The sequence below is a fragment of the Lonchura striata genome, chromosome 4 (genome assembly GCF_050655825.1).
Source record: "Lonchura striata isolate lonStrDom1 chromosome 4, ASM5065582v1, whole genome shotgun sequence".
In the NCBI taxonomy this organism is placed as follows: Eukaryota; Metazoa; Chordata; class Aves; order Passeriformes; family Estrildidae; genus Lonchura; species Lonchura striata.
Genome location: NC_140706.1, coordinates 67,771,736 through 67,781,836, shown reverse-complemented (window position 1 = coordinate 67,781,836; position 10,101 = coordinate 67,771,736). Strand labels below are relative to the sequence as shown.

Here is a 10,101-nt window from a genome sequence, read left to right as displayed (position 1 = left end):
CCCATGTCTCATTGCTTCACTCAAAAGCGAATCTGAATATGTTTATTTCTACAAGTTAAATTTTATTTCTAGATAATATTATCCACAATAATTTAGCACCTCGATGGACTAAGGAAGGACAACTTCAACATGAGAAAGTTTATCTGCATCGTTTATTTTTATAGTTAATTATAGGTGAGTTCAGAGGTTTAAGTGTATCCTACTATTCGGGCAGCTTTTTGCACAACAAAACTCGCTGTTTATTCCTTCCCCCAAAAAGTTGTGAGAGATTCTGTGAAACATCCCACAAGGTGTCACTAGAGATTCATCAGCCAAAATACTCCTCGAATGGACGTCCTTTCCTATCCTTGCTCCCCCTTCCTTGGAAACATGTTAGACACCTTTGGAACGGGATCAGAAAGAGTTAATGCCTGAGCAGAGCGAGGCCTTTCAGCTGTAAGCAGCAACGCAATAATTTGAACAGTAAATGAACCGAGTACACACAGATCAATGGGAAATGCAAATAACTTCAGGCATCAAGTTTTAATGAACTACTAAAAGTCACCCTAATACAGAAAAAGAAATAAAATCAATTGTCAGCTCTGCCTCAGTTCCACCCTAATAGTAGAAAAGATGGTTTGTCTCTTTTGATCATTCACAGTTCCATGCCCATCTTTCACACCTAACCCTGAAAACTATACAGATGTCTTGCAAAACTCTGCTATCAGATATAATGATGTGCTTGCTCCTCATTTACAGTTATCATTAAGGCCCTTTCTATTGAACACTGCATGAACACAGCATGAATTCAAAACTGGGTTTAAAAAGAATATCACCCCTGTATTTCCCTTTCTTGGAAAAAACCCCTAGACCTCACTTGAGAGAAGGGTTGTTTAACATTTGAAAACTATCTCTGACGCAGCTTTCAGGAAGAATTACAAACGAGTTTTTAATTTTTCATAGTCTCTAAAAAACGAGTAGGATTTGGAGCCTTAGAAGATGACATAATTACTCACAGGTGAACAGAGGCACAGCTGACACCAGCACTCGCCTGCTCCAAGGTACCCCAAGTACACCAGGTGTAAGGATTTACCTTGCCTGTTTCCTGGCAGACACACAACTGCAGCACATCTTCCAGGAACAAAGTTCCAGGAGCACTTGGGATCTCCAAAAGAGATTTTAAAAACCACGAAGGAATAACATGGCTACTCTAAGTTTACATGGGAGAGGAAAATACCATATGGTAAAAAAACTAACATGAATATGTCCCAAAAAAAAAAAAGACAAGCCAGTGTTTGCCTTATTCTTCACAAGGTTATCAAATATTTCCATTCAAAAGAGCTGATTACTGTAAATTCAGAAAGTTCTTTTGCCTGTTGCGGTTACTTGGCAAATAAATCACCTTTGTGGTTATGTCCTTCTCTGCTCCTCCCTCCTCATCAGTAAAGTGGGTTTATTCTACTTTAGACTTTATGAACACACATCAATACCTCACTGAAAAATAGTATCATTCCATGAGCAAATTATGAAAATACTTTACACTTTTTTTCATGGCTTGTGTTATCTTGGATAGCCAGGAGTCCTGGCCTCCATTTACATTCTTCAGAAGTGCAAATAATATCTTCATTTGTCCTAGTATTTGTGGAACCTTTAATCACTATGGCAAGACTTGTATTTTACAGCTGATCTTGACAGGCTTCTAAATTTGTTTCCCTGCACAAGGGTATTTTTTGCTTTTTTTAAACAGCAAAATTCTTCCACTCCCTTTGAGAATGTAGAGGGCTTTTTTTAGTGTGCATAAAATGATTAAACGAGTCTCTGTGAAGACTGTAACAAAAACAAATCACATTTTGAGACCCTTTATATTTTTAAGTTCACCATTTAGGAACTGAGATTTCTCCTGATTGCTAAGGAATAGCGCTTTTTTTCTCTCCTCTTTCCATTTCCCCTTTGCCTTCCTTCCACTCTATCCCCAGATTTGGGAAGGGGGATACCTACAGCTACATGCTTTTTCGTACACTCAGGGGAATCTGGAAATGACTTGTCTGAAGGATTTCAGAGAGCTTTGATCTCTTTTTTTTTTTTTTTTTTTTTTTTTTTTTTTTTTTTTTTTTTTTTTGCAGATCCATTCACTAATTTGTATTTCAAATGCTAAGCTTCAAAAACAAGAGAGACCTACGACTGGTATTTATTTGTTTTGGCAAACAAGTTTGCAAAGCAAAAGGGATGACTTCTAGATGAATATTTAAACATCTGAGATACAACAAAATCAATTTTGACTGTGTTGTTTATATAATTGGTCCTTTTACATTCATGAGCTCCAACTGCTTTTAAAAACACTACTTTCATGAAGGAAAAAAATTCAACGCCTCTCTCCATGTTTCTCTCTAATCCTAGGGAAAGAAGAACTCTATCAAACCCTTACCAAGTCCTGCCATGAAACACATGCTTCCAAACAATTCCCTAGGGAGGAACTGGAACAGCTCTGCTTTTTACGTGCAGCGACGGTGCCATCTACAGCCCGAGCGAGGACACAACCACCTCACCGAGCAACTGGAGCCACAGGGAGCTTTCAGATGTGCTTTTGCCACACATTCCCTCCTCCAAAATTCAAGTCTGCCTGAGGATGAAACTTTAATATGATATTTAATACTGATATTTAGAAGGATATATTTTATACTTTACCCATGGAGACACTAAATATTTTCTCGTTGTTTATTCTTAGGCTGCATGGTTTTTAAGATTCTTCAGTTATGGACTGAAATCACCAATATTAAATTGGGTGTTTAGCAGATGTTTCTATGGAAACCATGTGTTAGAGGCAAGAAGCAGAAGAACATTATATTTCTGTTGTCACACACACACATAAAAGACACTGCACAGAGTTGTCAGACTACGAGAAGAAAGTTACTGGACCTTTTTATAAGCCATAGTTTAGCTGTCATTTGTACAATAGAGACTGACGTCTATACTTGTTATTTAAAGAAAAAAATAACCCCAATTCTCCCAGTGCAGCTGGCACATTACTGAGAAGCTCCACTTCCTAGGAATTAGAAATTTTTAAAGTCAAAGAAAGAAATATTAAAATGGAAATACATCAATAAGCAGCTTGATAAATAAAATGTTAATATATAAAGTCAATTCAGAAACAAAATATATACACATGCAAGCCTAATGTAACCAGTTGAGTGGGCAAGGTCTTTCCAAGGGTGCCTGAAATAAGGACTGGAAATGAAGTTTGTTACCTGATAATCAGATTTGATGGAACAAAAAATTCCAAACCACAAGAACGCTTCACTGTGGTCTCAAAATGTATTACTTGGTTGTTCTAACCTGTATAAAGGAGATAAGGTCACAAGGAATTGCTTCAGGGGAAAAAAAAAAGGGAAACAAAAAGGTAAGAGTGAAAAAGTAAAACAAACCAATGAGATAAAAAAAAGGATCAAGGCAAATGGGAGAAGTCAAAGCTCAACTTCCCACTAAACCCAGCTGAGTTGTTGGGAAAAGAGGGATCTTAAGCAAAGGCAGCTGCAGAGTTCAGTGACACCATGAAAGCAGAAGGTTCCCAGGGATGCCAACAAACAGAGCAGAGCAGCCTTGATACAAATTGAGAATAATTCAGCCTCTTCCCACACACTTCAGTCGGCAGATTTTCACCTTGCACAACAGAATCTGGACACTAGGGAAAGACACCTTAAAAAGAAATTAAGAAGAAAATGTTTTAAAAATCCCAAACATGCTGACCTTTTTCAAGTAGAAAGATTATTTAGGAATTTTTTTTCCTAAAATATTTGAAATTTTTTTTCCCCTCCAGTGTGATGGATCTGTAAGTCAGTGTACTTCTGTTTTATTAAGTCAGTGAAGAATTTGTCTACACTGGAAAATACAGTTCAACACTGACTAATTTTTGCTTGAGCAAACCATTGAGGCAGAAAATTAAATGATTGCACCTGTGATACCACAGGAGAACTATACCCCATCCTGCAGCAGTTCTATGTCCATACACTAGAATATTTATCAAGATGGCATAAATGTAAATAGCAAGGATGCTTATTTCAGATGGGAAAATGAAATGGATTTACAAATCTGATCCCAGAGCACTGAAAAAGCCTGAAAGCTTTCTCATAAATTTCCAAGATGTAACAAGAGATTTATGGAGACTGTGCCATAAATTTTAAATCAATTAAGGCTTTGCTCAGGAGCATGGGGAAAGATGGTGTAAGACCATACAATTTAATAAAGCATGAAAAAGATTAGAGACAGAAAAAAAGTACCATGTCCAAGGGAACAGTAACTTCACCTGAGGAGAGTGAATCCTGAGAAACTCTGGGAAATTAATTTAGAAAAATAGTGATGGCATTGGAAAGAGCAAATAAAAACTAGAAGATTTCAACAGAAAAAAAAAAAAAAAAAACCAAGAAAAAACAAAAAAAAACCCAACAAACTAAAGATTTCAACAGAAACTTTAAAAAAAACCCAAAACATTTTCCTCTAAGAAGTGCTAATGTAAAAAAGCTTTTCAATGCAAGAACATTATGTCATTTTAGGACAGAGACCCTATCATAAACTGAACATATTCCACAATATGTCTGAGGAAAAGGTTTTATGATTATTTCTCCAAAGAGCAGAAGTTTCTGCTTTCAGAAAAAAAAAAAAAAAAGGAAAATGCAAGGAAATAAGAGCTTTTCATAGAAAGCTTTGTATTACTCCACAGGAGGCTGAAAAACAAAATTTAACCTTTTTCAGGCAGCAAAACATCTTTTCAAGTCTTGGTTGGCACTTTAAGCACCCTACAGGGCAGAGATGCAATTGGTAGAAGTTAGTTTGTATCTCTACTAGATACAAACAAATCTATCTCTTCTTTTATGAATGCATTACATACATACAAACACCCTTAAACCTTCTCAAAAACAACCCTGGCTTGTAGGACAGCACTTTTGTAGCAAAACAAACATTGTGTGACCCTAACTTGGTAGGACTGTACGTCTGTATTTTTTGGAATGAAAGGAACCAGGTTTTACTGCTTTTGACTGACCAGGTTTTGTTGTATTGATGTGGATGAGGAGTTGGGTGGAGATTAAACTCTCATAATAAATCAGCATGTGATTCATCTCAAACCACACCAGAGTGTTTAAAATAACTTCATAATCCATCAGCTTCACTGGAGCTTCAACAGAGGAAGCTAATGATGGCATGAATGTCCAGCAGTAGTCCTGGAAGCCAGTTTTGAGGAGTAAAGCAGGACTTGGAGTATAGACAGAAACAGAGATTGTTTTATCAGTGCTTCTGAAGGGATATACACAATCTAACCTCTTTAGTGTGCATTAAATCCATACTTACCTGTCTCCTCCTCAGGCTGGCAATGCTCCTAGTCCCTTCCACTGCTTCCAACTTGAGAGGCACTGAAAGGGCAGCTTCCACTCTTCCCAGCCTTTCGCCCTGTGCACTCAGATGCTGCTCTGTTCACAGAACTGCTCTCTGAATACAGTTCCTAAACTCTCCCAACTTTTCTAACACTCAGATCAACTCTAATCTATATAAAAATAGAGCTTGCCATTATTATCTTCCTCTCCCATCTCTCCAAGTCAACAGCTCTATTAAATCCTTTCCTCTACTTATTCCTTCTTTTTTTAACCTGGGCCATAATAATCTAGGAGACATTTCTCTGATCTCTCAGGTGTCCCTTTCACTCTGCTGGATCACTTGTTTCAATAGCTTCTGTCATGCTCAAAGACTCTGCCAGCAGCACATGCAACCACTGCATGTGAGCTAATTCTGTTACCAGCACACAGACAGGGCAAACACATATCCAGGCTGAGAATTTATGTACTTACTCCCTGGATGCAGGCACAGCACACATCTCTGCTGCATTGGCAAATGGTTATTCCTTGGAACAGGCCAATATTGGATATTGCTTAACTGCTACTGTTACAGGTACTGAGAGGGTTCACTTCCTTCTACTTACTGTTTTCCTTGTAAATATTCTGGTATAAGTTGAACAAGCTGATAAATGTGACACTTTTCCCTCATCCATTCAATTTCCAGAGTCTCTGGTCAGTTGAATGTGTCTTTTCAGGCCCCTGTCTTCATCAGCCTGTCAATCCCTGGCATTATCTCACTGCAACTTAAAGGCTTAGACACTTGCAGCTGAGAATAAAAGAAGTTTCTCTTTAATTTTATCAAAGAAACTACAAGTAATTCATAACTAAGATAATAAAAAAACTTGAAGAAACATTGTCCTCAAAGACCATGACAGCTTTGATAAATATTCTCAGTTCAGGGAAATTAGTGTGGTTATTTTTTCTGTTCTCTGATAAATTCATTAACCTGAAATATTTTTGTGATCAGATGAACCATGCAATTCTGTTGCTGGAAGATGGAAATAAGCACAGGTAGACTGAGGGACAGCAGGGCTTTTCCTGGTTTGCAGAACTCAGTTACAGCCACACACAGGGTAGAAGCCACTGTAAGGAATAAGCTAACCAGCCTGGACTCAAAACTGACACGCTTCAACAGCACAACTGGTTTTGTTGGCTAAATCAAAACTGAAGCTCTGACAGATTTATAAAACAATGGGCAAAATCCTGGTGGTGGTAGACCAATAATGGATCTTTTACTCCCTGCAGCCAGGACAAGATTTCCTGGCTTCAAGACAACTACTCTGCCAAAAATGCAAAAATAATATAGTTACGATTAAGAACAGTAGGAGAACCATCTTTTGCATTTTGGTTTATATTTAATCTAACCATAGCCCCACACATCTGTGCTAAAACATTTATCACTTCCCTTCTACCAAGAGATTGGACTTTTCTTCCTCTTTCTCACCTTATTCTGTAAAGTCCTTTAAATCACATCTCTCAAGATTACAGGAGCAGCTAGCACCTGTAACAGGACTGAAATTTCATCACTAAAGAGGCACAGATAAGCTCACATGAATTTTTAAACAAAGAGACTCAAAGTGAAGTCTACAGCAGATATTCCCTAGTGCAAAACAGCACCAACAAAGCCATAAAGGAACTTCAATGAAAATAAAATTAATACTACAACAGTTATTCATTGACACAATGTTTTATGAGACATCAGAAGAAGCAGGGAAAACAAAACAAAACTATAAGATACTTGGAAGTTCTGGTTAAATGTTTGGTAAAATCTATCACTGAAATTAGCAGTGCAAATAAATAGCTTTAAATAAATTAGTTTTCAGTCACAGATTCTATCCAAACACAGAATTCTCACCATCAGGCAGTTAAACTTTACATCTGCTGAAGAAAACTATGATAATAAGCCATTAAAGTCTTAATTCCTGGCCATCAGGACCAGTCAGGAGCTTTCTATCATTGCACAGGAGTGTATCATATAGAATATAAAAAATACACAGGTAAGCAAAGTGTGTCACAAACCCACTGCAATCTGTAGACACTAGAGAAGGATCAGATTATGTCCAGATTATACAAGGATATTTTACCCTAAGTTTTCATTTACAATGAAGTGTACAATAGCAATGTAAAAGAATCTTAAATTGACTGCCAAAGCAGCATGAAGGTCTCATAGATGAGGCAGGGAGTGACAGAAGAGAGCACTGATTTTTTACAGGCTGTTAAAGGATCCAACCTAACCTCAGCTGAAGTGGCACATTCTTATTTCAAGGCCTCGTTTATGGGATCAGATCCCAGTGTATAAATTTAGATCACACTTCTCCCCCAGTCCCACATTTGCAAACATACCTTTGCAATTTTGCAGTTTGACCCACTGAGAGCAAAAACATTTAGAATTTATATGGATATCAACCCCACAATTTACTGTGAAGCCTAAAATAACAAAGCGCTGGCCCTGTTCTCAGACAGCAATTAATCCCCTTTGAAGACTATGGACAGACTGAAAAATAAAAGCACGTCCTCAGAGAAGTCAGAAGACCATGATAGTCCATTGAAAGTCTTCTGTGGAGTCCCAACAGGTTCTGGATCAGGCCCCTATAACCCTCCAGAAAATGGCAACACCACCCTTTCACATGTCCAAGCATCAGAGTCATATGTCCAAGCATGAATGGAAATTCAATTTTGTGTTTACTCTATAGTCCACAACTCCTGCATCTGCACTCTCTTGTACAGCACTTTTTCAGCTTCTCCATTTTCCAGCAGAACATCGCAGTTTGCAGGGCAGTACAATGGCATTTAAATTTGTACCCAAGAATAAACCTGTAAAAAACAGCACAGTAATTATGCATGCATTGTTAATTACCAATATGCTTCCTGTTAACAAAATCTGAACATGCATGTGATGTTTAAATCTTAAACCTCTTCAGAGTCATGATCTGGATAACTCTTTCATATTCCTTTTTTTTTTTCTTAAATAGAATTGCATCTCAGTCTCCATCTTTCCTGAACTCAGAAGCTTCTCAGTCCTCAAAGCTGCAGCAAGTAGATCTTACAATGTCAGCCCCATGTCAGACTTCCAAGTTGTCCCAAAACAGTGCACATTCTCTCCATAGTTCCTGCCTTCTGGCATTCAGCTGTGCACAGTCCAGACACACAATAAATGGAGCAAGCAGCAGTTGTTTTGTTTACTTAAAGCAGAGGGCGAACAAGCCCTAAATTAGGTCAGGAAGAATTTTTTTTCTCCTGGAAATCACAGAGTAATGTTCTTTTCCAAAGTTTTACCCCTCATCCTTACAAAATAAATATTACATTTTCTCAGTCACTATCCCAACATTATTAGAGTCCACGCATCGTTTTTCCTTCTCATTTCAGCATGCACAGTAGCAAACTCTTTTAAATGGCTTATTGAAAAGATCATAAAGAGAATGACTTCTCCATTCCCAAACCCCTTCTGGTGCTACTGTCCATTTCCTACTGCAGAGTGTACAGTAAGCTCAGAGCTGAACAGGACCAGGTGCCTTTTCAAATTCCTTTTGGAAGCTGGCTGATCACAGAATTTGACCTCGATGTTGCCATCACTGAATGCTTCCCTCCTGCCTTCATCAGAATCCATGTGATCTCTCTGAGATGCACTTGGCTTTTGCCTCCTCATAGTAATTCCTGAGTTGCCATGCTGCCTGCCTGGGGATGTGTTGTCTTTCATAATGCAGAAGCAGAGGGCAGACAGAAAATTTTTCTTGAAGTTCTCATTCATGAAAGCATACACAATAGGGTTGCAAATAGAATTGAAGAATCCTATGATCTGGACAATTGCAAAGATCATTTTGATTGTCACATCATCATACTCCTTCTCAAAATTACCTGGAGAGGAGAAGAGAGAGATGCTGTAGGCACAGAATGTCATAAATGCTTACTACTTAGCCTCTTTATATCCAGTTTGGTATTAGATGTTTTTGTTTAAAATCAACAAAAACCCATGCTGGAAGTTCTTACTATTAGCAATTGAGTTTCATCAACAAGATAAAATCAAGACTTATCACATGGTCCTGCTTTGTATGTAGGTGGTAACATAATCAAAAGAAAGAAAATTTATGAGCCAAAAAAGCTGACGAGCCGAACCACTGATTTATCTGCTACAATCTTATTTGTGATAGGAGACAAAGAAACAGATCCTGCCTTTAGCAAGTAGAGTACAACTACTGCAAATTTCCTCTTGTTCCTGCGCATAGACTGCTGCAGTATCCATGGAGGAGGTGGGAGATGAACAGTGGAATACCCCAGAGTATAAAAAAAAGCCATCACAACAAGCATTGAGGGCATTTCCAAGCCAGTTTTCAGCAAAGAGCACTGAAAAACTCCAGATGGATTCACTGGATGTCATCAATGTGAGGTCCAGTATTTGTATTTCCAATATGCCTACCTCAATAAAAGTGATAAATGTTCCATTTTAAGTTGAACTCAAAACGGTTAAGTTATATGAAATATAATTAAAAACTTAAAGACATTTTATGCTCAGAAATAACTTTTATGTTCCAGCCAAGTCCCTTTAACCTTTCAGCAAATTAGGGCAGCATAAGAGATATGGCAAGAAAAAGAATCTACACAAAGATGCTCACCCCTCTAATAATCCTGTTTTTCATTAAGTCTTTTTTTATAAGCAAAACATCAACTTTGCTATCAGAAGGTATTCTAGAGCTGAATGTTGTAGCATCATTAGCTTTTCACAATATGAAGTTCCATTACTAAA

The 10,101-nt window shown here is 37.7% G+C and overlaps 1 protein-coding gene across 9 annotated transcripts in view; it reads right to left on the bottom strand.

Moving 5' to 3' along the window:
- Positions 1-135: 135 nt before the first annotated feature.
- Positions 136-10,101, bottom strand: part of QRFPR (pyroglutamylated RFamide peptide receptor) — a 66,216-nt gene continuing 56,250 nt past the window's right edge. For 8 of the 9 annotated variants that reach the window (XM_085578312.1, XM_085578315.1, XM_085578314.1 and 5 more), the window contains one exon: positions 136-9,215. In XM_085578312.1, coding sequence (XP_085434438.1) covers positions 8,812-9,215 — 404 coding nt within the window. In that variant the 3' untranslated portion in view covers positions 136-8,811. The remainder of the gene's footprint in view (positions 9,216-10,101) is intronic. The other variant, XR_014954935.1, reaches the window with a different exon arrangement.